The sequence below is a fragment of the Symphalangus syndactylus genome, chromosome 8 (assembly GCF_028878055.3).
Source record: "Symphalangus syndactylus isolate Jambi chromosome 8, NHGRI_mSymSyn1-v2.1_pri, whole genome shotgun sequence".
Classification (NCBI taxonomy): Eukaryota; Metazoa; Chordata; class Mammalia; order Primates; family Hylobatidae; genus Symphalangus; species Symphalangus syndactylus.
This window is the reverse complement of record NC_072430.2, coordinates 23888213-23916048: the sequence shown is the minus strand read 5'-3', so window position 1 is coordinate 23916048 and position 27836 is coordinate 23888213. Positions and strand designations below refer to the sequence as shown.

The following is a 27836-nucleotide window of genomic DNA, read 5'->3' as shown; positions in this document are numbered from 1 at the left end:
TTGCTTAAACTCATCTGAACTGGATTTTCTGTCACTTGCATTCACAAGAGCCCTGGTTGCTTCAATGTCCAAATTGAAACGTTACATTCCATCATTTCCATCACCAACCTGCGCCTCCAATCTTGAAAACGGACCCATCCTGTAGCCAAGCCAGAGGCCCCCATCATCCTCCCCTGCTCTTCTTCCTCATCCCTTCCTCCGCAATCACCATGGAAAGGTTTCCCTGCAGCTTGCAGACAGCCAAGGGCCAGTGGTTCCTCTCCCAGGGAGATGGCTCACTGTGTGCTGGAAGGAAAGGCAGGAAGAGGAAGGCAGATGGCCTCTCAGCTGAGGAGGGAAAAAGAGAATCCCCAATAACACTAGCTGGCTGATTGCAATAATTATGAAGAGAAAAAGTTCTTTAAAATTAGCTTCCCAAATACAGATATAATTTCAAGTGTCCCTTGTGGTGTGATTACAGAGTCAGCCCAACAAATGTTTTCCCGTCAGTACAGAATGCTCAGGCCCCTGCAGGCAAAAAATAACGAAGCCAACAACGGCGCCAAGGCCAGACAGCTCCCAGAGAAGCACTTCCAGCTGCCCAGGAAAGCACCAGGCCAGGAAGCCCAGCCCAGAACCAGTCTTGCTCCCCTCCACAGCTGGTCTCGGGCTCTTCCCAGGAAGGCACCAGGCACATCATTCTTCATTCTCTCTTTTTAATCTTCAGGGCCTTTGATGTTCAGACTCAAATGCCAAGAGCAACCAGCTCATGTCAACAAGGATGGCTTCACTTGCTGTGTGCCTCCTCTGCCGAGTGCTGGGCTCTACACCTCGGTTTTCCTGCCTGGAAAATAGCGCGGCGGCCGGGCGTGTAACTCAGGACACTGCTGGATGGTGGAATGAACGAGGCTAGCACATAGTGGCATCCAGTCAGTGTCACCAGCTCCTCCCTGCCTCCCATTTAACCTCAGTCTTCAGATGTGGCACCTGAAGCTCGGAAAGGCTCCAGGAGCCATGCAGCTAGTCAAAGAAGAGCAAGGAGGCAAACCCAGCTCTGCCAGGTCCAGACTCCAAGCTCTTGTCACACTGGGTCTTTGCTGGGCTTGAGGGATGACGGGAGGCGCCACTCCTGGGCAGCACTGGCAGGCCGGGTGCACTCGGACCTCAGCTGCTGCTCGGCCCTCTTCGGGACCCTGGGTTTGAGCCTTGATTTTAAAGCACCACAGGCTCTGGCACGGTGTCCAACCCCATGACTCCCCTGTCCCCCAGACTCTCTACCTCATAGGGTCCCCCTTTTTACACAGAAGAGAGCCCAAGAACCCTTTTATAAGCAAGGCCCAGAACTGAGAGGGATTTATCTGAGGTCACAGAGAAGTCAGGGGGAGATTAACACACTGTCACCGGTCACCCACGCTGAGCCCAGCATGGGGAGGGTGGGCACACTGGCATTCCCAGCCTCCACCAGCACCCATGGAAAGGCTACCACAGCCCCATTCCAAAGATGCAAAAATCGAGGCTCAGGGTCCCCTACAAGGACCAGAGTGCCAGGATCTTCCATCCAGGCCTCCTGACCCCCAGACCTGAGGTCCTTACGGCACCACAGAAGCCTGGAGCAGGAACCCAGGCGCTCTGACTCCCAGGTCACATCAAGCATGCGTGAGCACACAGCCATGCAGGCCTTGACACGAGTGAGGGAGGACAGCACGCCAGCCCCCAAAGCAGGCCTGACCCACTGCCTGGAAACAGAACTCGCCAGGTGGCAGTGCAGCCAGGCTGGGACCAGAAGGGAATGATGAAGAACCCTCAGCCAGCACTGGTCCTCAACGGAGCAATTTTACCCCCCACCCAGAGGACATCTGGAAGTACCTGCAGACATTCTTGGAAGATGAGAGTAGTACTGGCATCCAGCGGGTGGAAGCCAGGGATGCTGCTGGGCACAGCTGATGGGCAGAGCCTGTGGGGAACCCAGCCAAAGCTGGGCCTAATGTGGTCCTGGCTGATGCCCACTGGGTCAGCCAAGCTTCCACCCCACAACAGCCAGGGCACCCGCTGCCCAGCCCCACTGCATTAGACTCAGCCTCCAGGCACCAGAAGGCTCCAGCACGGCAGGGCCCAGGTCAGGGGGCTGGGCTGAAGAGCGCGCTCCCCTGCCTCAGCCGAACCCACCAGCCACAGACTCACCCACCCTCCAGCCAGGGCGCGTGCCTCCAGGGTGCCCCAGACCACAATGGTCTTTCCCTAGAGGAACCTCTGTCCCAGATCCGACTGCCGCTTCACTTGGTCTTCACGATGACGCCCCCAGCTCTCCATATGCTCATTACCACGTGACCCCTCACAACCAGGATGGCTGCTCAACAAGCAGGATGCTGTTCTGTGACCACGTCCAGGCCTGCATGGGCTCAACACCCATCTGCTGACAGCGCAACGGCAAATACCCAACCTGTGGGGCAGACACGACCCACACCTACATGGACACGGCAGAAAGGACAAAGGACAGGGTCCACACGGTTCTAGGGCCTCCAAGGGCAGAGCTGGGGTGTGCGGGCTGCCCTGCGCAGCCCAGCTCTCTGCCCTACCCCAGCAGCCAGGCCGTTTCGGCCCTTTGTGTTATAACTGCGCTAGTCCTCAAGCCGCCCCTGGTGTGGGGTGATGTGGCCTTCCTCCCAGCCAGAAGCAGTGCTCCGACATCATCTCCTCTTCCCTCGCTCCCCAATCTCCCCTTCCTCATGAAGTCAGGCCTTGACCTCAGTCCTTTCTTCCCCCTCTCAGCCCTGCACTCAGGTCAACAGGTTCCCTAAACCAGTGTTTGCAAACATGAATGTGCTGTGTGTACTGGCACCTCTTGGGGGTCTTGTTAAAACACAGATTCTGAGTCCGTGGATACAGAGTGCCTGGCGATGCGGAGGAACCAGGAGTGCTGAGGCCAGGCCCCAAACAGACAACATCCTGAGTAGTTGAGGAATAGCCGAGGTTGCTAATGAGTCCTCAGACCTGGATGGACTCTGAAGAGTTGATATCCACCACCACTGTACTATCTAGACCACCACTGCCTGGACAATCGCAGCACCCTCCCCGCCCAATCCCACAAGCCCCCAGCCTCCACCCAGCAGCCAACCTCATACAACTGCTATGGCTCCCCCAGCCTTCAAGGCAAAGCCCAAGTGTGTACAATGATGGCTTATAGGATCCTGTGCAACCCGGCCTCAAAGGGATCCTCACCCTGATTGCCAAGCTCCAGGCAGACTAAACTTCTCTCAGCTCCTGGTGCACTCCAGCAAGGCCCCCACCGCCTCGGCTCCACCCCTCCCAGGAGAAGGGAGGGTCTGGGGGCGTCCCAGCTCTTACACCTGGGTGGTCCAGCAGAGGTTAGTTAACCTCTGTGAGGAGCCTCAGTTTCCTCCTCCGTTCTACCCGAGGATATGTGAGGCCTCCTCCTCCTCTCTCTTCCCTGCCTAGAGCAGTCCCTTGGGGCAGGGGATTGGAGGACAGACACTGGCAGGTGGCTGCCCTGTGGGTGACTTAAGAATAAGACAGAAGGAAGCAAGAAGCAGCGCTGAATCACCATCGGTATGGGCTTTTCCAAAAACTCACCTATGCCCATGACTCAGAGGAGGCTGAGAGGGGACGTCCTCCCCAGGCCAGCCTAGGATGTCTCCCTAGACCAGCAAGCAGTGCCAAGCTGCATGCCACCCATACAGCTAAGTCACCAAGGGGCTGTCGGCTGGACGTGGCCCCTGGGAGCCGGGTGAAGCCATCATGTTATCAGTGCATGCCCTGCGCTGGGTGCTAGACACAGGCTCCTCATCTCCCCTCACACAGGCCCTACGATCATCTCCCTGGCGGAAGCTTAGGGACACTCAATGACCTCCCAGGGCCACCAAGCTTCCCATTCCCAGTGAGGCAGCCAGTACCCGAGCCGGTGAGCCCACCTGCTCCACGTTCTTCACCAGTTGACGAGTGTGTGTCCACACCTGCCAGTCAGAGTGTGGGGACAGGACCTACTGCAGGCACAGGGAGAGGCAGGGGGTGCTCCTCCCACAGCCAGCCCATTGCTTCCTAGAGGCTCTCAGCCCAGGCTTCCAGGGGCTCCCCACAGCCACCCACCTGCACCGGCCCTACATGCCCAGAGTTCGTGTTTGAAGGACTCCTGGCTCCACAGCGTCACGCCTTGGCACAGGCTTGCCTGCTTTCTCCACTACCTTCCATCCATACCTGTCTGCAAACGAGCTCCCTGCACCCTCAAACATACCTCTCAAGGGTCACCACCTGTGGAAAGCTTTCTTCCATCTTCCCAGATAGAGAAACTTGCTCTGTTCCTCGAGCAGGGTTCATCTAACCCTTCACCTCCTGTCTCTGTCTCCCCACCAGCTGGGCTCCCGGGGTGCCAGGCGCAGTGGCTCACGCTTGTAATCCCAGCACTTTGGGAGGCCGAGGAGGGCAGCTCATGAGGTCGGGCTCGAGACCAACCTGGCCAGCATGGTGAAAACCGGTCTCTACTAAAAATACAAAAATTTAGCCGGGCATGGTGGCACATGTCTGTAGTCCCAGCTACTCAGGAGGCTGAGGCAGGAGAATTGCTTGAACCTGGCAGGGGGAGGTTGCAGTGAGCCAAGATTACGCCACTGTACTCCAGCCTGGGAGACAGAGCAAGACTCCGTCTCAAAAAAAAAAAATTAGCTGAGTGTGGTAGCACACGCCTAAGGTCCCTGTTACTCAGGAGGCTGAAACAGGAGGCTTGCTTGAGCCCAGGAGTTCAAGGGGGCAGTAAGCTATGACTGCACCACCGCACTCCAGCCTGGGTAACAGAGCAAGACCCTGTCTCAAAAAAAATAAAAGATTACAGTGCAATAAATCACAAGCATAGACATTCAGTAGATCTATTCTGTAGTAATTTAAAATGATCACTGTCTATTGTACTTTTTTTTAAGTCCTTAGCTTTTAAAGATCACATAAGTTATTTCTTTTTTTTTTTGAGACAGAGTTTTGCTCCGTCGCCTAAGCTGGAGTGCAATGGTGCCATCTCGGCTCAATGCAACCTCTGCCTCCTGCGTTCAAATGAGTCTCGTGCCTCGGCCTCCCAAATAGCTGGGATTACAGGTGCATACCACCATGCCCAGCTAATTTTTGTATTTTTAGTAGAGACAGGGTTTCACCATATTGGCCAGGCTGGTCTTGAACTCCTGACCTCAGGTGATCTACCCACCTCAGCCTCCCAAAGTGCTGGGATTACAGGCATGAGTCACCATGCCTGGCCCCCCACACTAAAGTTGTTTTATATGAAATTATATGTTTGAGATTTGTTTGAGACTTGCGTTAAAACAATATGGGGTCCAGGCATGGTGGCTCATGCTTAATTGTAATCCCAGCACTTTGGGAGGCCAAGGCGGGCAGACAGCTTGAGCCTAGGAGTTCAAGACCAGCCTGGGCAACATGGCAAAACCTAGTCTCTATAAAATCTACAAATATTAGCTGGGCATGGTAGTGCGTGCCTGTAGTCCCAGATATTTGGGATGCTGAGGCAGGAGGATCGTCTGAGTCCAGAAGATCGAGGCTGCAGTTAGCCATGATCACTCCACCACACTCCAGCTTGGGCAAGAGAATGAGACCCTGTCTTGAAAAACAATAGTAATAAAATGGGGCAGGCCTGGCAAGGTGGCTCACCCCTATAATCCCAGCATTTTGGGAGGCTGAAGTGGGAGGATCACTTGAGCCCAGGAGTTCCAGACCAGCCTAGACAACACAGTGAGACCTCATCTTTACAAAAAATACAAAAATTAGCCAGTCTCGTGGTGTGCACCTGTAGTCCCAGCTACTCAGGAGGCTAAGGTGGGAGGATCAATTGAGCCCAGGAGGCTGAGGCTGGAGTAAGCCCAGGAGGTAAGCCCAGGAGTAAGCCATGACTGCACCACTACACTCCAGCCTGGATGACAGAGCAAGACCCTGTCTCAAATAATAATAATAATAATGGGGAAATAAATAAAACAAGAGCAGCCATAAGTTAATAATGGTTAACACTTGGTATTAAGGGGAGGGAGATGCTTATTTTATTATAAGCATGTTTATGTATGTTTATTATTTTCATAATAAAGTATTAAATTTAAAAAGGAACAGTCTAAAGACTGTATAAACATGGAACTTGTTTACACTACAACACTGGGTGCAGAAGGAAATCAAAATGCTCCATATACAAGGATTTCAACTCCGTGAGTGTTAGATACAAAAAGGGAAGAGAATATACAAAAAGGAAATGGATGGAGGGTAGAGGGATGATTTGTCTCTTGAAATTTTTATTTCATGATGTTAAATTGTCTTAAGAGAGGACCAGGCTGGGCATGGTGGCTCACACCTGTAATCCTAGAACTTAAGGAGGCCTAGGAGGGCAGATCACAAGGTCAGGAGTTTGAGACCAGCCTGGCCAATATGGTAAAACCCCGTCTCTAATAAAAATACAAAAATTAGCCAGGCATGGTGGCGTGCACCTGTAGTCCCAGCTACTCAGGAGGCTGAGGCAGGAGAATTGCTTGACCCCGGAAGGCAGAGGTTGCAGTGAGCCGAGATCACACCACTGCACTCCAGCCTGGGCGACAGACCGAAACTCTGTCTCAAAAAAAAAACAAAAAAGAGAACCAAAAATTCGGGAAAAAGATGACACCCTTTCATTTCCTTCAGCTGGGACTCAACGTGAGTCAAGGGCTGGCTGGTGGGGGGCCCCTCCCAGAAGCATGTGGGACTTGGGGAGGGTAGATTTTGCTAGAAGCCACAGGAGGTAGCTAAGGAAATCCAGACTTGACTGGGCTGTGGAGAGGACCTTCACCAGCCCGCAGCAGGCCCCAGTTCCCTGCCCCAGCTGGTCTCAAGGCAGGGAAGAGTACGAGGTGAGAGGGTATCAACCAAGATCAGTCCTCCCTAGTGTAAGAGTCCACACCAGCAGCCCCTCTCTTAGACCAGTTTTGAAATGAGATGAGGACCGCCTCTAAAACGCATCTTTAGGCAGAAAAAAAAAAATTTGAAAAGAGCATAAATTGTAATCAGACTAGCCATTATCTGCTAGAAACCATCTCTACCAATTCAGTCTGCATCCCTTCTGATCCCCTAACCCACCCCAAAACTGGGCACAGATACCTCCATTTTCAGACGAGGAAAGGGAGGTCCCCACCTGCCCAAGCTCAGCCACCTGCCCTGGGTGCCAGGCTGGGCTCAGAAGCCTGGAAGATGACTCAGGCCAGCACGCCTGATGGCCTCCTTCCTGGACAGCAACTGTCCTGGGGCCACATGCCCGGGGGGCAGGAGGTAGGGGACCGGCACATGCTGAATGAAGCCCCTCCCAGCCTAGCCCTGGGGGGACGGTGACTTGTGCCGCACTACCTCTGCACTGCCAGGAGGGATGCCATGGGCTAAACGTTTGTGTCCTCACAATATTCAGAGGTTGAAACCCTAATCCCCAATGTGATGATACTAGGAGTTGGGGCCTCTGGGGGGTAATTAGGGTTAGATAAGTCACAAGGGTGGGGTACAAGGTGCATTTAGTGGACTCTTACACTAGGGAGGACTGATCTTGGTTGATACCCTCTCAAGGTGCATTTAGTGCTCTCTTAGGAAGAGATCAGAGCATGCTGTCTCTCCTCCCATCATGTGAGCACAGTGAGAGGGCAGCTGTTTGCAAGCCAAGTAGAGAGCCCTCGCCAGAAGCCAAATCTACTGGCACCTTGATCTTGGACTTCCAGGCTCCGACCTGTGAGAAATAAATGTCTGCAGTGTGTGATATTTGTTACAGCAGCCCAAGCTGACCCAGAGAAGGAGAGAGAAAGCACAAGCCCTGGGCAGGCCAAGAACTCCAAGAAATGACTGACAAGGGCTCTTTTTCGAGCCAGGGGTTGTACTAGAACAGAAAAGTCAAGTTAGATGCACATATTATTTTCCGAACACTGACAGTTCAAAGTCAGTGTAGGTATAGAATCATCTACAAACTTTATAAAATGAAAATAAGTGAAGTGTGGGAGGGCCGTCATGTGTGTGCCTGCACACATCTGTCTTCATACCTGTCTGCCTGTAAACAGCACATGTCTGAGAAAACACACAAGAAGGTGGCGACACGGCTGCCTCTGGGGACTAGGAGTTCAGTGTGACGGAGACTCACTTTGCACTATATGCCCTTGACATAATTTGGTTTTGGGGATTTTTTTTTTGTTTTAAACATAGGGTTTCGCCATGTTGCCTAGGCTGGCCTCAAACTCCTGAGCTCAAGCAACCCTCCCGTCTCAGCCTTCCAAGCAGCTGAGACTACAGGCATGCCACACTTAATACCATTTTCGATCATGTACAGTAGTACTTTTTTTTTTTTTTGAGATAGGGCCTCACTCTGCTGTCCAGGCTGGATTACAGTGGCACAATCACTGCTCACTGCAGCCTCCCACTGATCCTGCTACCTCAGCCTCCCATGTAGCTGGGACCAGAGGCACACATCACCATACCCTGCTAATTTTTTTTTTTTTTTAAGGGACCTAGATCTCAAAACAAAAAAAAAGAAAAAGAGACCTGGATATCACCATGTTGCCCACACTGGTCTTGAACTCCTAGGCGCAAGCGATCCTATTGCCTTGACCTCCCCAAGTGCTGGGATTACAGGTGTGAGCCACCATACCCAGCCAGTAGTACTTTTAAGCAAAAATTTTTTTAGTGCTATTCACAAGTCAGTTATGACCTTCCTCAAGAGACTGCATGGCATTTCACGGGTCAACTCATCAACTTCTTGAACTTGGTTTCTGTTTCCACCAGCGGATAAACAGCAGCGACCCCACCTCACGGTGTAACCTAACAGATCTAACTGAAATGCTTCCCTGAGGTTTTCATTGTCCAACCTGACAGGTCCACCAGCCCCACCAGCTAAACCGGAAGCAATGAGTCCCAAACTCATTTCCCAGAGCCTTTGAGCTGGCGGCCCTCAAATAGAGACCGTGGTGCAACGCCACACAGCTCAGCGGCAGAGCAGGGGTCTGAGCACTGGTCCCAGCTTCTGCCACCTTGTGCAGCACCGAAAGGCCCATGAAGCTACTTTAGGGCTGTCCACACGGCCACAACCAAGGCAGGGCAGAGCGGCTTCCCTTCCCGAGTTTCCCTCCAGCGCTCCCATGCAGCCGCTTCTGAGAATTCTGGAACACCAAGCAGAGGCGCCCACAGCAGGTAAGCAGGCCTGGGGCAAGGGGCTCTGAGCAGGCCTTGCCCTCACCTGCCCCATTCATTTCAGAAAGGAACCATAAGGGACCCATACTCTAACCAGGGCCTGTCACCCTGCACTTCTCCCAACCTCCAGCCCAGCCCCTTTGCCTGGGGCCCTCGGAACTGGGGCCCTGATGTATGGAACATCCTCGGTTTGTGGCCACCAGCCACTCACCGTTCATTTCCTCTCCCCTTCAGGGTGGACATAGTCCAGCATGTCCTCCCCACAGTTCCACCAGGCCTGCTCAGCTGTGGGGGGCCAGGGTCTAGCTTAGTACATCAGAGCCGAGTGTCCTGGACAGGAGTGGCCCTCCCCAGACCAACACTCCCCTCCAGCGCCGACAACCCCCAGCCACTAGTTCACAGCTGCTCCAGGCTCTCAGAATTCCCAGGATCCAGCAGAAAGACACCTTCTCAACCCTCCCCAAGCAGGACAGGGCCAAACAGCAACAGGCTAATTGTGTTTACATAACACAAGATTGTTTAGCTCCAGAACACTTCAGTGTCAAAACACCAAGGTTCTGCACAGCAACAGCGACAGTAGGGCAGGGAAGATGTCGTCCTTCTCCAGGAACTCAGGCATTTCCCAAGGCCCCGAAAAACCCCAGCCCACAAATAGGACATCAGCCCTCCAGTATGTCCACCCACCCAGCTGGCTGCTGGGTGCAGCCAGGACTCTCAGAATCCGCCTGTGTCGGGCTGGCCGTGGGAATAAGCCAGATTCAGGTTTAACTGAGGCACAAGGTGGGGTCCTGGAAGCCGCTTCGGGGCTGCCCATGCAGCCACAGCCACAGCCACAGGGAGGCCCCGAGCAGCCTCCCTTCCGGAGCTTCCCACCAGCACTCCCACCCAGCCGCCTCCGAGAATTCTGGAACCCCAAGCAGAGGTGCCCAGCAGGGGGTAGGCCAGCCTGGGGCTCAGACTTGTGGGGGTAGGTACTCTCCAGTCCCTTCTTGGGAACAGCGCCCTAGTCCTGGACTGTGTGTGCGAACCCTCAGGCCCCATCCAGGTCTTTGCAAGCCGGGTCCAGAGCTGGAAGCTGAGGGAGAGCAGCCCCCAGCCTCACTCTGCAGCCACTGAAGCCCAGAACCAGGGAGCACGTCCACCTCCACTTCAGCAGCCAAATATCCCTCCCCTGCCTCTGGGGAACAGTCCCCCCCGCAGCATCCTTTTGGGGATCCACCCTGCCCACACTCAGGCCATGTAGAAGGAAATGAGGCACTGCATTCCCCAGCCCCAGAGACTGGCTCAGAGACAGGTGTGTGGCCCAGGCCTACAAATCGGAGGCCACCAGAAGGAATCCCCATCCCTGTGGACCTGGAGCATGAGGGATGGGGGACCCTGGAGCCAACCCAACCAGCTCTCAATCCCAGCTCTGCCCCTACCAGCTGTGTGACCCCAGGCAAGTTACTTAGCCCTTCTGTTAGAAACAGGAATGCTAAAACCACCACCCTCCCAGGGCTGTAATGCGGATCGAATGAGATCACACACCTAAGGAACGCCACGGTGCCTGGCTGAGAATAAGGATTGAGGGTGAGAACTCGCCTTGCACCACATGGGCCTGAGAATGAAGCCAACGTAAAAGAGACCAGGGAAGCAAGGAGGGGGCCGGGGGGAGAGAGGAGGGAGAGAGAGAGAGAGACAGAGAGAGAGAGAGAGACAGACAGACCAGGCCCTATTGGACTGTCGCCTGAGTCTACCTACACCTGAAGCCAGAACGCCCCAAGGATTTGACTCAGGAACCAATATATCCCCTTTGTTACCGAATCCGCTCAGCACTGAGACTCCTGTCAGAACCCATCCATCCCTGTGACTCTAGCAATCAGCCATACAATCGACTTTCTGCTCAGATCATTAGCTGATGTGACCCCAATGACTCACCACGTCTGTTGGTTAATTGAGAGTGAGAGGACTGGAGCACACAGCAATGGAAACAGATTTGCAGCCATGTGGCCCAGTCCACAGGTCTCACTGTCCAGGGGATCCCAGCCTGAAGCACATGCAGAAGCACTCACAGAACTGCCCACGTCCCAGGTGGCTGCGTCAGGGAAGGGGCACCCACTCTCTCCCCCATCCTTCCCAGGAGAGCATCCCAAATCCAAAGAATTGGTTCCTGTCGCATTCCCAGCAAGGTTAGGAGAGACCACAGGGCCCATCAACAAAAATAACTCATCCTCGCCAGGGATGGGGTCCAAAAATGATAGCCCAGAACAGAACACACCCTCGCCTCTTCACACTCCTAGAGGTTCCCTGGAGGCCACAGGTGTACTTCTGGGCTGTGAAGCTGTCAGCCCAAAGCTCTACATGTGTGACCCTGCAAGGCCAGCCACTCTGAGCTGCAAACCCTTATATGCAAAGGCCTCTTCTGGCTCAAAGGTTTTCAAAAATTACTCCTCTAAGATCGTGAATCTCTGTACTTCTGGACTCTGTGGAGGTTTACTCTGACACCACCTGACACAGGTGAGTGAGGGGTCACTTTCCCCCTTCTTCCTTCCAGAGATGGCCTCTGCCCTGCACAGAAGGGAAGTTTGCATGTGCTGACCCCCTCCTATGCATGAGCACAAGGTCACCTCTTACTGACAAGGAAATTAAGGCCCAGAGAGGAGCTGAAACACACCCACAGTCATCCACCTAGTAAGAAGCCGAGGCCGGGCACGGTAGTTCACGCCTGTAATCCCAGCACTTTGGGAAGCCAAGCCAGGTGCATCATTTGAGGTCAGGAGTTTGAGACCAGCCTGGCCAACGTGGCAAAACCCCATCTCTACTAAAAATACAAAAAATTAGCTGGGCGTGGAGGCGTGCGCTTGTGATTCCAGCTACTTGGAAGGCTGAGGCAGGAGAATCACTTGAATCCAGGAGGCAGAGGTTGCAGTGACCTGAGATCGTGCCACCGTGCAAACTGATGTTTAAACCCCACCCCCAGGGTGATCAGCTATGAAACCCCGGGAAGGTCACTTACCCTCTCTGAGCCTCGGTCTCCACATACGGACTGACAGCTTCAAAGAGCCACATGTTAGTGCTCAGCACCATGTCAGGCATGAAGCTAGAGCTCCAGAGACAGGTGCCACTGCTGTTTCTGGAGCTAACTGTCCTTATACCACTTAACAATGCATGGCAGGGTGACTCTGCAGGCTTACGTGCATCTCTGGAGGAAGATTCCCCTGCCCCCAACCCTCCACACTACAGGCACCTCTGTCAGCTCCCCCAAAAGAACAAGGCATATTCCTCACCAGGAGGGCTCCTCCTGCTATGCAGAGAAAGGTTAGAAGCTGGGGCCTGGACTGACCTCTCCACAGCTTCAGGCATCCCCAGAGCAGCGAGGGGATGGGGCACCCAAATCTCTGCAAGCACAGGCCACAGCTTGGCTGCGCCCAGGTCAAGGTGATAAAAAGGGTGCTTGGGAGCTGACTGTGCAGGAAGCAAAACCTTTCTCCAACACGATCCCAATGCCACTGGACACACCTTCCTGCAGGGAGGTGGCAAAGGCCTCTGGTGGCAAGGCCATAATTCCTTTTCTTTTCAAGGATCCCATGACGAATGTTAGGACTTCAAAATCTTAAAGAAAATAGGCTGGGCTGGGCGCGGTGGCTCATACCTGTAATCCCAACTCTTTGAGAGGCTGAGGTGGATGGATCACCTGAGGTCAGGAGTTCAAGAACAGCCTGGCCAACATGGCGAAACTCTGTCTCTGCTAAAACTACAAAAATTAGCCAGGCGTGGTGGCACATACCGGTAATCCCAGCTACTTGGGAGGCTGAGGTCCGAGAATCACTTAAACCTGGGAGGTGGAAGTTGCAGTGAGCCAAGATCACACCACCGCACTCCAACCTGGATGACAGAGTGAGACTCACAAAAAAGAAAAAGAAAATAGGCTGGCTAGGTACAGTGGCTCAAGCCTACAATCCCAACACTTTGGGAGGCTGAGACGGGCAATCGATTGAGCTCAGGAGTTACAGACCAGCCTGGCCAACATAGTGAAACCCTGTCTCTACAACGGCAAAAAAGAAAGAAGGCCGCGAGTGGTGGCTCACGCCTGTCATCCCAGCACTTTGGGAGGCCGAGGAGGGCGGATCATCAGGTCAAGAGATCGAGACCATCCTGGCCAACATGGCGAAACCCCGTCTCTACTAAAAATACAAAAATTAGCTGGGCGTGGTGGCACAGGCCCGTAGTCCCAGCTACTCGGGAGGCTGAGGCAGAAGAATCGCTTGAACCTGGGAAGTAGAGGTTGCAGTGAGCCAAAATCACGCCACTGTACTCCAGCCTGGCAATAGAGCAAGACTCTGTCTCAAAAAAAAAAAAAAAAGACAGAAAAAAAAAGCTTTAGTATCAGCCAGGCCAGGTTCCAATCTAAGCTGCCCCACCTGCTAGCTCTATAACTACTTGGGGCTAATTCTGTATGTTTTTTTGTTGTTGTTTTTGTTTTGTTTTGTTTTGTTTTGAGACAGAGTCTTGTTCTGTCACCCAGGCTGGTGTGATCTCGGCTCACTGCAATCTCCACCTCCTGGGTTCAAACAACTCTCCTGCCTCAGCCTCCTGGGTAGCTGGGATTACAGGTGTGTGCCACCATGCCCAGCTAATTTTTTGTATTTTTAGTAAAGACAGAGTTTCACCATGTTGGCCAAGCTGATCTCGAACTCCTTACCTCAGGTGATCCACCTGTCTTGGCCTCCCAAAGTGCTGGGATTACAGGCATGAGCCACCGCGCCTGACCTGCGTGTTCTTTCTGGGCCTTCATTTCCATATCTGTAAGACGGGTGGGGGTGCAGAGTGAAGAGGAAATTTCACCCAGACAGAAGCCAACAGTTCCACATCACTCTATTCCTCACAGAGAAACCCATGAGCTGGGTGCAGTAGCCCACCTATAGTCCCAGCTATTCAAAAGGCCAAGGCAGGGAGGATCGCTTGAACACAGGAGCTGGAGACCAGCCTGGGCAACACAGTAAGACCCTGTCTCTTAAAAAAAAAGAAAAAAGAAAAATAGGGACGGGCATGGTGGCTCACGCCTGTAATCCCAGCACTTTGGGAGGCTGAGGCGGGCAGATCACGAGTTCAAGACCAGCCTAACCAACACAGTGAAACCCCATCTCTACTAAAAATACAAAAATTAGCCCAGCGTGGTGGCGCAGGCTTGTAATCCCAGCTACTCAAGAGGCTGAGGCAGGAGAATCGCTTGAACCCGGGAGGCAGAGGTTGCAGTGAGATCGAGCCACTGCACTCCAGCCTGGGCAACAGAGCAAAACTCCGTCTCCATCTCAAAAAAAAAAAAGAAGAAGAAGAAACTCACGAGCCCAGGACCCTGAGAGGTACGTGACCCAGCACACTGTGGGCAAGAGCTCTCAGTGGCGAGACAACTGCCCTGAAGCTCTCCCTAAGACTGACCCTGGGGCTCCAGGAGACTGTGGTGCTCACTGCTGTATCAATCCCCAGAACCCAGGAGTGCCCAGCATGCAGCAGGCACTCAGTAAGTATGTGGCATGTAAGTGCATAAAGGAATGAATGGGGTGCTTTTTAAAAGGAAGATGCCACGGCCCACCCCAGATTCATTCCAGGGGAGGGGGAGGCTTGGGAACCTGCACTAGGACAAGTACCCCAGGGTGGAGACCGGATGTTTCCTCACCTCTGCAGCCCAGCCCTTGACTGTTGGATGGAAACAGAGTGTGAGGCAGAAATGAAAGTGAAACTGCCACAGGAGCGTTCTCTCTGAACCCACCTACCATGCCCCGCCCTGCCCAGGAAGCAGCAAGTTGACCACTGGAGGATCCCGCAGAAAAAGATGGGTGGCAGCTCCCAGCAGAGATGTGTCAGAGGCCCCAGGCCCTGCCTTGGGTGGGTAGGAGGGCAGAAGAGGTGGCCTCTTGGGTGGAGGGGGAATCCTATCATTTGGCCCTAGGACGGGTGCACCACACCCACTTTACAGTTGGGAGGGCAGAGGCTCAGGACAAGTCTCATGCTCCAACTTCACTGCCATCTCACCATGCACTATCCTCCTGGGCCCAACAACTGCACATAAACGATGCTTAGAAAAGAACCCCTTGAGGCCGGGCGCGGTGGCTCACGCTTGTAATCCCAGCATTTTGTGAGGCCAAGTTGAGCAGATCACCTGAGGTCAGGAGTTCGAGACTAGCCTGGCCAACACGGTGAAACCCCGTCTCAACTAAAAATACAAAAATTCACTGGGTGTGATGGCGGGTGCCTGTAATCCCAGCTACTGGGGAGGCTGAGGTGGAGGTTGAAGTGAACCAAGATCACACCTTCCACTCCGGCCTGGGTGACAATAGAGAAACTCCATCTCAAAAAAAAAAAAAAAAAAAAAAAAAAAAAGAACTTGATTTTCCTGACACTGGATACCACACCGATCGATGGCAGCTGGATGCTGTGTTGAAGACAAAGGCAACCTGGCGGAGTGGAAACAGCATGGTTTCAGAGTCACCCATCCCTGAGGGTGAATCCAAGCTGTGCCGCTCACAGCACCTGGCCTCTCCTTGAGTCTCAGGGTTCTCATCTAGCAAATGGAGACCCCTCACCCATCCTGGAGGGTAGTTATCCCATCTGCAATAGTGCCTGACCCCCGTGGTAGGTTCTCAGGATCCTCTGAGATCTGGCAAGAGCCATGAATCTACAAGGGGGCAGAGAGGAAGCAACACAGCCCTGCCAAAGCACAGCAGGCCACCTGAACAAGCCCAGAGTCCCAGCTTCTGGCTTGGGCTCCAAGAGCGCCCAGAGTGACCCCAGGCCAATAAGAATGGTTGCTGAGGAGTCCATGGGTTTGCAGCGTAAACTGCTGAGGAAAACGCCACAAGTGTCTATCTGGCCAGGTCCGTCCCAGGAATGTCTCTCGTGCAAAACTAGCTCCTTTCTATACCCTCCGGGCAAACCAGCAGCCAGAGGCAAGAAATCTGAAAAGGCTTCTTTTGAGAAGGAATTTCGCAAAAGGTAGCAACAGCAGGTAGAACTGGCCTGGGCTGACGACCTGGTGCCCCTGCCATGTTTCCATCCTGCATTAGGGGGCTCCAGTGAGGCCTCAGGTGAACGGTGCGAGACTGGAGATTCCCACAGTGAGCTCAGGGTACAGAGACCCAGGAGCCAGCCTGGGAACCTCTGGCTCCAGCACACCTCCTGGAGGGGCCTTGTCCCTGAGAAGTCTGAAACACACTGCTTCAGCCTTGGCTAACTCGGTGCTTCCCCACGCCTGACAGTTTTGGGGTAAGGTCTAGTGAGGCACTTCATGAAATGGCAGTGAGTAGTTTCCCATAAAAATCATCAGGGTACTTCACAAGGAGCTCCCCAGCCCCTCTCCCAGGCGAATCTTCATCTCACAGGGAAGGGAGACTTCAGGATGTGTACTTCTCCCTTCTCCCCAGTGCCCCTGGAGCTTTTTTTGTTGTTGTTTTTTTTGTTTTTTTTGTTTTTTTTTTTTGGAGACGGAGTCTTGCTCTGTCACCAGGCTGGAGTGCAGTCACGCAATCTCGGCTCACCACAACCTCCGCCTCCTGAGTTCAAGCGATTCTCCCACCTCAGCCTGCCGAGTAGTAGCTGGGATTACAGGCATCCGCCACCACGCCCGGCTAATTTTTGTGGGGTTTTTTTTTTTTTTGAGACAGAGTTTCGCTCATGTCGCCCAGGCTGGAGTACACTGGCGCGATCTCGGCTCACTGCAACATCCACCTCCCAGGTTCAAGTGATTCTCCTGCCTCAGCCTCCCAAGCAGCTGGGATTACAGGTGCCAGTCACCACACCCAGCTGATTTTTTGTATTTTTAGTAGAGATGGGGTTTCGCCATGTTGGCCAAGCTGGTCTTGAACTCCTGACCTCAGGTGATCCGCCCACCTCAGCCTCCCAAAGTGCTGGGATTATAGGCGTGAGCCACCGTGCCCATCCTCTGGTGCCTTTTTGTTGGGCAAGTTTGGCAAACAAGTAACTTGGAGGAAGATCGATGACTGCCAAAGAGCACACAGGTCAGGTGCGGCTTCCCTCTGCTCCCTTGGGCACCTGAGGCTTAACTTGATCCTTGAGAAAGGTCAGCTGACCCACCACTACCACCCCATCCACCACCACCCCACAGCCCAGAGCAGCTCATTTCCTGAACACAAAGACTGGACTGAACCAGACCCACAGGGAGCATTTTGTCTTCCTATCCTTGGCCCCGAGGGCATAACTGCAGCCTCCCTCGGATGGGAGGAAGGTCACACTGTCAGGAAACAAGGCTCTAGAAGGACACCCCGACGCCTCCTTCAACCACCCTGTCTAAGGTGGAAACCGGCCTCAGTTCTGCCCAGAGCTGCCTGCCCTCCAATCCACATGGAACCCAGGGCTTATGGCAGAGGCTTGTAAGACTTATGGTAGAGGCCAGGGTGTGTGGCCTCTACACGGTGGACACCGTCCACCCTGTGGGTCCTTTAACTCCTGGAGAGAGCTCTAGGCCCCTCTTGCTGAACGTCGCCTCCTCAGAGAGGCCTTCTCTGACCACAGAGTGCTAAAGTGGCTGCAGCCACTGCACCATAGTTCTCTCCTGTTTGCAGGTTTCCTGGCTCTAGTCGCACCTTGCAGCATTTCCCATGCATCTGAGAGCTGGTTTGCCTTCACCTCCCACAGGTGTATATGCCAGCAAGGACCAGCACCCAGCACGGGCCTGGCCAGGGCAGATGCTCAGGACTTGCCCACAAGCCCCTCCGGAACCTGGGACTTACCACCTAACTCTCTCCCCATCTCCCCCACCCCTGGGGTTTCCTTCCTGGCCCAGAGCATTCCAGAGTCACAGGTGGCTTTGGCTGAGCCATAGGGACATGAAAAAGGCTTCCAAAAACCACCAAGCAGTTATTGATCCACTAACATACTTTTTTTTTTTTTTTGAGACAGAGTCCAGCTCTGTCACCCAGGCTGGAGTGCAATGGTGCAATCTTGGCTCACTGCAATCTCCACCTCCCGAGCTCAAGCAATTCTCCTGCCTCAGCCTCCCAAGTAGCTGGGATAACAAGCACCTGCCACCATGCCCTGCTAATGTTTGCATTTTTAGTAGAGATGGATATTCACCATGTTGCCCAGGCTGGTCTTGAACTCCTGACCTCAAGCAATCTGCCTGCCTCAGCCTCCCAAAGTGCTGGGATTACAGGTGTAAGCCATCACACCCAGCCACTAACAGATTCTTTTTTGAGCTCCTATGTGCACTGGTATAGGCACTCAGGTTTCAGCAGTAAATAAAGCTGCCAAAATCTCTACCTTCATGGAACCAACTACTTAAAAACAAGACAGACTTAAAATAAGCAGGACAATGAGCAAGTCAGAGAGAAAGAACAGGCCCAGTGGTGGGGGCCTAAGTCTCAGTGAAGATTCTGATGGTGCGGGAGGTTCGGAATGAAGACATCTCCCTAAAGCTGTCTGGGAGGGCCTTTGGCCTGTGGGTCCCGATTCACCCTCTGGGGCAGCTGAGTCTGCAGCTGGCCTCTGCCACAAGTGCGCCCTGGAACACCATGAGCAATTAACAGGGTGGGGTACCCAGCACTCAAGGGCCTGGGGGGGTGGGGGGATGCAGAGGGGGATCCAGAGACCGGGGCTCCCTTGTGAGAGTGATTCTCGACGCTCCACGGCTCCACGGGATCTCTGACATGAATCTCAGATCCACCCCACCGAACCCTAAAAATGGCTGTGGGAGCACTCCCAGGGGCCATCCGGAGGATGGGCCTATAGAAACCAGCCCATGAGGCTCTGCTGGGGGAGACGCAGGCCACAAGGGCAGCTGCTTTCTGAGCAGGCTCAGAGCGGCAAGATGAAGCCCCAGAAAGATTCAAACGGCCCCACAGGTATGGCCTGGCCACTCTAATACACACCACGGGCCGCAGCCGGGAGGAAGGGCCTGTTCACAAGGAGGCTTTGGCCGGTGAGGAGTGGGGAGCACTCGGCTTGGAGTGAGGCAAGTTCCCCTCCCACATTTCCACTGTGTGACCATGAGCCAGCTCTCAGGAGTCCTACACCCTCTCCAGAGCGAGGCCACACACACCCAGGCCAGCTCCCCAAGGGCCACCAGAGTGGGAGAGGCTGGGCTGGGCCCAATTCATGCAGGATGGGGAAGGTGTTTAAGACAGTGACTTTGCGAGGGAAAGAAGGAGGTGCACAGCTCCTGAATGCTTTGCTTCCTAAACCGAATGTTACTTTTTAAAAGGGAAGTGCCATAGTATTCTCTCAAATGTAGCTTTCCAGCTGAATTCAAAATGAGTGGGAACTGAAACCCTATTTACATCCAACTCTTCAGGAACTGTGCTCATGGGGCACTTGACTAAGTATTTACTGAATGTCCCAAACCTGCTAAACCATGTGGGAGAAATAACCGGTAAAGGCAGGATGGCCCACTGGTTAGAAACATTGGCACCCAGCCTGCCACGCAGGTGCACCCAGCGCTTCTGGGTGCCTGCAGTCAGCCCCCAACAACCTAAACTCCTCAATCTCACTATCTCATTAAGCAAAATACGAATCCAGAGGACCATCTCTCACCCACAGATTTGTCCCGGCCCTGAGCACAGGAGGGTGTGCAGCACAGGCTCTCCCATTCACTGTCACTGGGACTGACATAGTGAAATTTCTTTGCGAGCAGTTTCAGAACATGTATGAAAAAGCTGGGCGTAGTGGCTCACACCTGTAACCCCAGCACTTTGGGAGGCCGAGGTGGGCAGATCAATTGAGGCCAGGAGTTCGAAATCAACCTGGCCAAGATGGCAAAACCCAGTCTCTACTAAAAATACAAAAATTAGCCGGGCGTGGTGGTGCATGACTGTAGTTCCAGCTACTCGGGAGGCTAAGACAGGAGAATCACTTGAACCCAGGAGGCGGAGATTGCAGTGAGCCAAGATCGTGCCACTGCACTCCAGCCTGAGCGACAGAGGGAGACTCTGTCTCACACATACATACAAAAAGTATGAAAAAGTAAAATGCCTGTGCCCTCTGACCCAGCCCTCCTCACCTAGCAATGTACACCCAGGCAAGCGGACGGGGTATTGTCATGCTGCCCATACCAGCAGAAACCAACACAAGGGGAAGAAACATGTTCCATCCTTTTAAGAACTGGACCACACAGCTGTTTAAAAAAAAAGAGGCAATGATACAAAACTTTCTCCAAATGAAGGAGTGATGTGGAGTTTCTCCAAGACACACAGTCCCATGCAACGTGCAAGAGCACAACAGTAATACATATGGAGAGACCTACACGTGCACGCGCCCCTGTGTGTGCATAAACACCTGTAGAGACAGACTACCCCAGGGAACTGGAACTCAGCAGAAGCAAACGGGGCTGACGTTTCATTGTATACTTTGAGTCCTCTGAATTTTTTTTAATATGTGCATGTCTTAAATATTCAAAAAGATACAGAAAACAATAAATGTTAGCTAGTAATAGTAACAAGATTACTAGCGGAGACTTGGCATTTTCAGGAAATCCAGAACAAACTCTTCTCAATCTCCAAACTTAAAAAATACAAGTAGCATCTTAACATAAATTTCTCAGCTTCCCCATCCATAAAATAGGTGGGGACAGCACCTCCGCCTCCAGGGGGACTGTAATATTCAGATGGGCCATGTGCTGAAGGAGAACAGAACCCTGCTCTGATGCTGAAAGGCCACCAGGCTAGCCTGGGCCCCCTCCTTAGCTATGCCCACTGAACAGTTTCAAATCCGCAAACCCCACATCCCTGCAAGATGATCAGTTCAGCCATCATGGCCTTCAGGGTGACTTGCAAACTGCCAAAACCAAGAACACTAAATCTACAAAAACCAAAGGTCCCTGAATAGAGAGGCATCCGTGGGCAGAGACCCACTCACTCACTCCACAGGGAGGACGCCAGCAGCAGCCGCCGCCACTGACAGAGCTCCAGGCACTATCCTGGACCCTTTAGAGCTCCAGGCACTATCCTGGACCCTTTAGCAAATTCCCTCATTTGATGCTCGCAAACCTAAGCTAAATTATTACCCTCACAGATGAGGAAAGTGAGGCACAGAGGGGTAGGGAATGTGTCGAGGGTCACGGGGCACATAGGCAGCCAGTCGTGGAGCCAGGCCTGAAACCGAGGCAGCCCCTTCAATAGACAACCCATGTGCACACGGACGCTTCCTCCCATGTGAAGTTCTGTTTGCTCCCCAGGAGGCTGGTAGAAAAGTGTTCATTTGCAAGGCTGGGTTATGAATACTCCCTGTGCACTCCTGCAAAGGAAACCTAAGTCAGCACCTCCTCCCACCTCTGCACCCCCGAAATGGTGGCAAATCCAGACATTAAAACAAATAAAAAAATACCCACCCACAGACCAGCATCACTTAATCCTGGAAAAGATCCTCTTTCCTCCCCTGAGAGAATCTCCCGAAAGAATTCCAGACCAGAATGCTAAGCCATCCCTGCAGAAAAGGACCTTGGAGATGGCCCTATTTTAAAGGAACAAATGTAGGGCCCAAGGGGAAGGGACAGGCCCGGTGGCATCATACACTCTCACTGGCACGCCTCCCAAGCCAGTTTACTGTTGACACCAAACTCCCAGACCCGTGAGAGCAGACGCAGGCCTGGGCTACCTACCGAGGGTGCTCATAAATGTGAACATTAATGAACTCCTCAGTCCCTTCTAAGGTATTGGGACAAAAGGGTCCCTGGTGGGATGCCAAGGTCTGAGATTGCTCCAGAAACACGTTTCTTGCAAGCCGAGTCAGCCCAGCTGGCCTCCAAATCTCTGGAGGATGAGAAACTCACAGACATTCTTGTACTTCTGTAGCCTCCTGGAAGCCCCAGCCTAACCTGGGCAAATAAACAAGGGAAGCCACATTCTCAGTGCAAAGGCCTCAGGAGTGGACTCAAGAAAGCCCTATAACTGACTGTGCAGGTCCTGTAGACTCCTAGAGCCACTGTTTCCTCATCCCTCCATCCCAACGAGGGATGTCCTCATCCCTCAGTCCTCATCCCTCCATCCCTCATCCCTCCATCCCTGGGCTGCTGGAAGGATTAAATGAGATGAGGTCCCGGGAAGCACTTCATTAAAAATCAGCAATTATTACAGTAAAGACAGATGAGGTTCACCCAGATTTTATATGGAAAGCTTCACCAAGTCATGTGCCTCTTCCGCCCCCACCTCCTGCAACGTAGGTTCAGCCACAGAAAGAACGGAACAGAGAGGAGGAGCTGGAGGAGAGGAGGAGGCACAGAAAACACGAGCTGAGGAAACTGGGGCCAGCCAGCATTCCCCAGTGAGGCACTGTACAGAACTACAAAATTAAAACTTAAATTAATATCACCCAGTATTTCCAACTAACAGCTTTAATTTCTTCACTCCCCCTCTGAAGCCCCTTCTGAGCATCTAGAAAAAGCCACAAAGGCCGGGAACGCCTATAATCCCAGCACTCTGGGAGGGCAAGGCAGGCGGATCACCTGAGGTCAGGAGTTCGAGACCAGCCTGGACAACACGGTAAAACTCCATCTCTACTAAAAATACAAAAATTAGCCAGGCGTGGTGGTGCGCGCCTGTAATCCCAGCTACTCAGGAGGCTGAGGCAGGAGACTAGCTTGAACCTGGGAGGCGGAGGTTGCAGTGAGCCAAGATTGCGCCACTACACTGCAGGCTGGGCGACAAAGCGAGACTCCACCTCAAAAAAAAAAAAAAAAAGCCACAAAGAGGGGGTGGTGTGGGAGACCTAAAAGGTTGCTCCTGGGCTAGGGAAGGCAGGTGAGAGGGGTACAAGAGAACACAACCAGAGCCGTGTCCCCGGAGAAAGGGGAAGAAACAGGATGGCAACAGGAACAAACAGTACCACTGACAAACAAGCGGATTCAAAGGCCCATCTGCTGGCTAGCAGAGCCCCATCCTATCAGAGTGCACATGTGAAAAGGCTGGCGCCTGTCCCTACCTACGGCAGGTGGGGCACTTCCCATGAAGTGGCTCTAACCACCCACTGTTGCCATCAACGTGCACTAACCCCCAAACCCTCCCCCAAAAACAAGGATTACACTTGCAGAGGGGCTCAGCTTTGCAAGGAATGTGTCCTGGGGGCTAAATAGCACCCACCAGACCCCTGGAAAGATAATGAGGGGAACTGCCTTATTGTCAGAGATGCCCAATCAGAAAGGCAAGTCTCAAGGTAGCCAGGTTAGACCCATTCTAGAAGTTAAAGGAAAAGACCAAGAGTCCGGAACCTGCCCCCTCTCTTGATGGGTTTCCCCATCTGTAAGACAAAGGGGCTAGATGAGATGATGGCCAACATCTCTTCCTGCTCTGAGATCAGATTTTTACAAGGCCGGACATTCAGCTAAACAACCCACCCTGGGCCGGACCATTCGGGTCATTCTTTGCCCAAACATCAAGAGCAGGGCCATTTTTTTTTTTTTTTTTTTGATATGGAGTCTCGCTCTGTCACCCAGGCTGGAGTGCAGTGGCATGATCTCGACTTACTGCAACCTCTGCCTCCTGGGTTCAAGTGATTCTCCTGCCTCAGCCTCCTGAGTAGCTGGGACTACAGGCCCCTGCCATCATGCCCGGTTAATTTTTGTATTTTTAGTAGAGATGGGGTTTCACCATGTTAGCCAGGATGGTCTCGATCTCCTGACCTCGTGACCTACCCACCTTGGACTCCCAAAGTGCTAGGATTACAGACAGGAGACACAGCACCCGGCCCAGAGCAGGGCCATTTTCAAATACCTTTAGAATTTTTCATTAGGGAATTCACAGATAATTCATCACCCGTCGTCAATACAGAAGCCCTGCGCCCCCAGATTCTGAATGTGGAAAACATGATAATGTCCTTTGCACTGTCTCTCAGCCACTAAAGTCTCATTGGCCCTCACACCAAACAAAACAACCTCACGGGGCTCCCTGGTCACTGGTTCAACAGTTGCAGCATTTTGCAGCCAGTATAGAAATGTGGCCACCAGGGGGCACTGCCCTGAAAGTAATAAAGAAGAAACGGAAAAACTCTTTTTGGTGTTTTCTTCTCCTTCTTAGGCTTAAGTGATAAAATACCTAAAGCTTCCCTAGTGAAAACAAAAAGTGGGCTTCCTCGGGTTCTAGAATGGCCCTGATGCCTTCTGCCTTCTTTGAAGCCAATATTTTGGCCAAAGGAAGGCAACTAGACTTTGAAGACAACAACCCTTTCAGAGAAATTAATGCTCTACTCCCCAGAACGTTGATAGCATAGCTTGCCCTGAACCTCCCACCCCTTTAAAGGAAGAATGTCTACAAGGTCAAGCCAATCTGCAGGTCCAGCACGAGGACCTAGTTGTGAGTCTTGGCGAGGAATATTTTGCTAGAGCCTCCTAATTACCAAGCAAAACAAGCCAACCCAATGACAAGCCTCAAGCTTGAGTTGCAGACACAAGATGACATAAATACAAACAGCAGTACAAAGGGTGCGAGGTATTCGCTGGGATTTCCCAAGTCTTATATGACTGCAGGGGGAGCTCCGGTGCCTCACATCATAACTGGACTTCGAGAACATGCCAAAGGGGCTGCTCCAAATTTCTTCAGTGTCTCAGAATGCCCTTCCCACAAGTGAGTGTATCCGCGGTACAATGTTCAAGTACCGTTTTGTAATGTTCCAAGGGTCCTAAGACTCATTTTCAAAGCTCTGGCTTCGAGCTCCTCCTGATTTCTTCATGAATTGCTGGGGCCACTCTGCATGCCCTATTGATCATGAAGAGCCTGTCTTCTAGGGAAACCAGCCTGGGAGAAGGCAGCCAACCCCATCCCCAGACCAAGGGATAAAGAACCAGGCACTATCCTGTACAAGCTGTGACCCTCTGGCTGCAGGAAGAGCGCCTGCGGGGCTTGCACTGGGCAAAGGAGCAGCAGGCCCTTGGGACAGGCATCAGGCACACAGAGGTGCTGCCAGGCCCACCTGCGCACGCCAGCTCAGACCAGCCACCGGCCCCAGGAGCACCAGGGGATACGGAAACCCAACTGTTCAATTCTCCAAGATGTGTGGGGCCCCCACAGGGACAAAAATGCAAGTAGAGCCCATTTTCAAAAATCAATCTAACAAGCTGCATCACAAAAGGTTTCCACCTGGAGTTTGCAAAAGGCTTTCAGAGCTGGATTCTCTTAGGCTTGCATTGAGAAAAGGGCTTAACTGCTTCTCAGAGGCAAAGCTACAGTTGTGGAGCAAGGGAAGGCCTACCTGACCCAAGACTCAGTAGTTCTGTAATTTATTAAGAACGTGATCTGTTAAACACCGGAGAGTCCGCCAAGGAGCACCAGCATGGTGGGAGCAGGGGCACACAGCCCAGATGGCAGAAGGCCACTCCACACCACGGGCATTTACCCAGCACTTCCTACGCATCAGCCACTCCCTAGCTGCGGGACCCCAAGCGATGTACCCCGCTCCTCTGCCGATTGGTCCCCCTTCTCAGACAGGTGGCCCAGAATCACCACCCTGGCCAATTTGCAGGGCTGCTGCGAGGCTCTAATGAGACAGCAAATCACCACATACATGCCAAGAATTGCTACTCGCTTCAACTGGGCTTAACCTCATGATATGCAATGACAGCCTCAAGAGCCGAGCACACGCGGGGCACACAGTAGGTGGTCCACAAACGTGGGTGCCCTTTCTTCACGAAAGGGAAGGGGACGAAGGAAGAAAAACACTCCAGTCCAAAAGTACCCTCAAGCCCTTACCCCACAGCTTGGATGCCCCGATTTCCCAGGTCCCTCCGCAACCCTCAATACCACTCCCACCGCGCCCTGGGCTGCTGGGGGCCTCCCCAGTCGGGTCACAGTGCACCTGAACGCCCCGGTCCGTGCCACCTCGCCCGCACCGGCCACCGCTTCCCTGGAACGCGGCCGGCGGCCGACACCGCCACCTGGCTGCTCGGACTCAGTCTCCCCGCGTGCCGCTTCTTCCCGTTTGGCTCCGATCTCCCAAAACAACCAATGAGGCTGCACCGGGTTCGGGCCAGGGGTCACCGGGCTCGGGCCAGGGGTCCCCGGGCGCCAGCGCCGCGTCCCTCCTTACCTGCACAGCTCGGCGAAGGCCTGGAAATTCAGCTTCTTGATTTTCTTCTCGCTCAGCCAGTAGCCAACTCTCTTCCCTTTCAGAAAGGTCTGCATCTTCCTCCTCGGGCGGGGAGCCTGGGTCCGGAGGAAATCGCCCACAGGCCGAGTCTGGCGGCTGGCGCGCGCCGCGAGCGAGTGGGCACCTCCTCCCGGCGGCGGGGACGCGGAACGGGGATCGGAGCTGGGGCGCGCAGTCCTGCCGCGCGGGGCGGGGCGGGGCGGGGCGCGGCGGGCGGCCGGGAGGAGGGAGCGGCGCTCAGCGCGAAAGGCCACTGGCTGGGCCAAGCTGCCACCGCCCACGCCCCCGCCGCCCGCGGGCTCACCCGCCCGCCCACCGGCTCACGAGCGCCGCGCCGCCCGGCCTGCCGGCTGGGGCTGGGGCACGGCTGAGCCTGAGTCTGAGTCGGAGCTGGGGCCAGGGCCCGCAGGAGGGGAAGCCGGGCCTCCGCAGACACCTCCCCCGCCCTGCCCGCCCTCCCGCCGCGCGGGCCCGAGCCACACGCCCTCAGGCGGCGGCAGAAGCGCGGCCTCCGAGCCCTTCCTCTCTCCTCCTCCCGCCCGGGTCCTCGCCCTCGGACGTTCCGAGCCGGGCCGTACCCCCCGGGCGCGCTCGGACCCCGGCGGGGCGCACGCGGCCACCCGGCCTGGCCCGAGGTCCTCACCCGCCGCCGCCGCCGCCACTTCCTCCTCGGCCTGGTCCCCGCGCGCTGCCCGCCGAGAAGGGCGGCGGCGAGCGCCCGCGCACTCGCCGCCCCTGCCCGCCGCCGCCCCGCGCTGGCCCGGCCGCCCCGCTTGAGCCCGCGGCGGCGAGGAAGCGGCGGGGCGGCCGCCAGGGGGCAGCGCCGCCCGCCGCCTCTTAAAGGCGCCGCGCCGGCCCTCGCGGCTACCCGGCGCTTGTTTGTGTCCCTGGGTGCGGGGTGCGGGGTGCGGGGCGCGGGGCTGCCTGGGGGCAGCCGTGGCCGGGCGGTCTTACTTCGGGAAGGGAGCCGTGGTGTGGGCGTGTTCCGCCTGGCCTTTGGGGGCGACCGAGCCGCTGAGTTTCGGAAACGTCTCTGCACCCCCAGCAGGGTTCAGCCCCCACAAGGCAATCCATTGCAACTGCGCCCGGACGGAGACTTTCCAGGAATTCGCCCCTTCCCTCGAGGAAGCGGACCCCGGCCCAGGATGGGACCCCCGGGGAGGGGGTGAACACCCAGGGGCCCTCCTAGGCGTAGGACGTGACCACCAGCTCTTACTCTAGGTCCCCTTCACGGAGGGGGGAAGGGGCGGGGACTGGAGACGACAGCCACAACAGCGGCCGTCCCCAGAGACCCCTTCCTCAGGGGTGCGGGTCAGCGTCGGCGCTGGGGAGTCACTAAACCCCGGCTACCGTGCCCTGCCCTATGGGGCAGCCAAGGAGCTTTCCTGCCTCAATGGTCTCTGGGTTTGGGAAGGAGGAATGGACTTCTCTCCCCAGGCCCAGGCAGGAAAAATGGATTCCCGAGGAGGGAAGGCTCAGGAAAGTTTGAGAGGAGACACTGAAGCTGGCCTTGGAAATCAAGGAGATTTTGATGGAGCAGGGAAGGGGGAGGAGCTTGAATTGAAGCTAAGAGACACAAAAGAGCCAAGTTGCCAGCGGGTGACAAAGACTCCCCT

General features: G+C 54.3%; 1 protein-coding gene across 4 annotated transcripts in view; it reads right to left on the bottom strand.

Moving 5' to 3' along the window:
- The window catches only part of ITPK1 (inositol-tetrakisphosphate 1-kinase), a 185157-nt gene extending 157848 nt beyond the window's left edge, over positions 1 to 27309 (bottom strand). The window contains exons 1-2 of one of the 4 annotated variants that reach the window (XM_063643980.1): positions 27175 to 27309; positions 26161 to 26397 (exon numbers count right to left, since the gene is read on the bottom strand). In XM_063643980.1, coding sequence (XP_063500050.1) covers positions 26161 to 26397; positions 27175 to 27294 — 357 coding nt within the window. In that variant the 5' untranslated portion in view covers positions 27295 to 27309. Of the gene's footprint in view, positions 1 to 108; positions 281 to 26160; positions 26398 to 26863; positions 27027 to 27174 lie in introns of those variants that run through there. The other 3 variants (XM_055288342.2, XM_055288344.2, XM_055288343.2) reach the window with 3 other exon arrangements.
- Between the last annotated feature and the right edge of the window lie 527 nt (positions 27310 to 27836).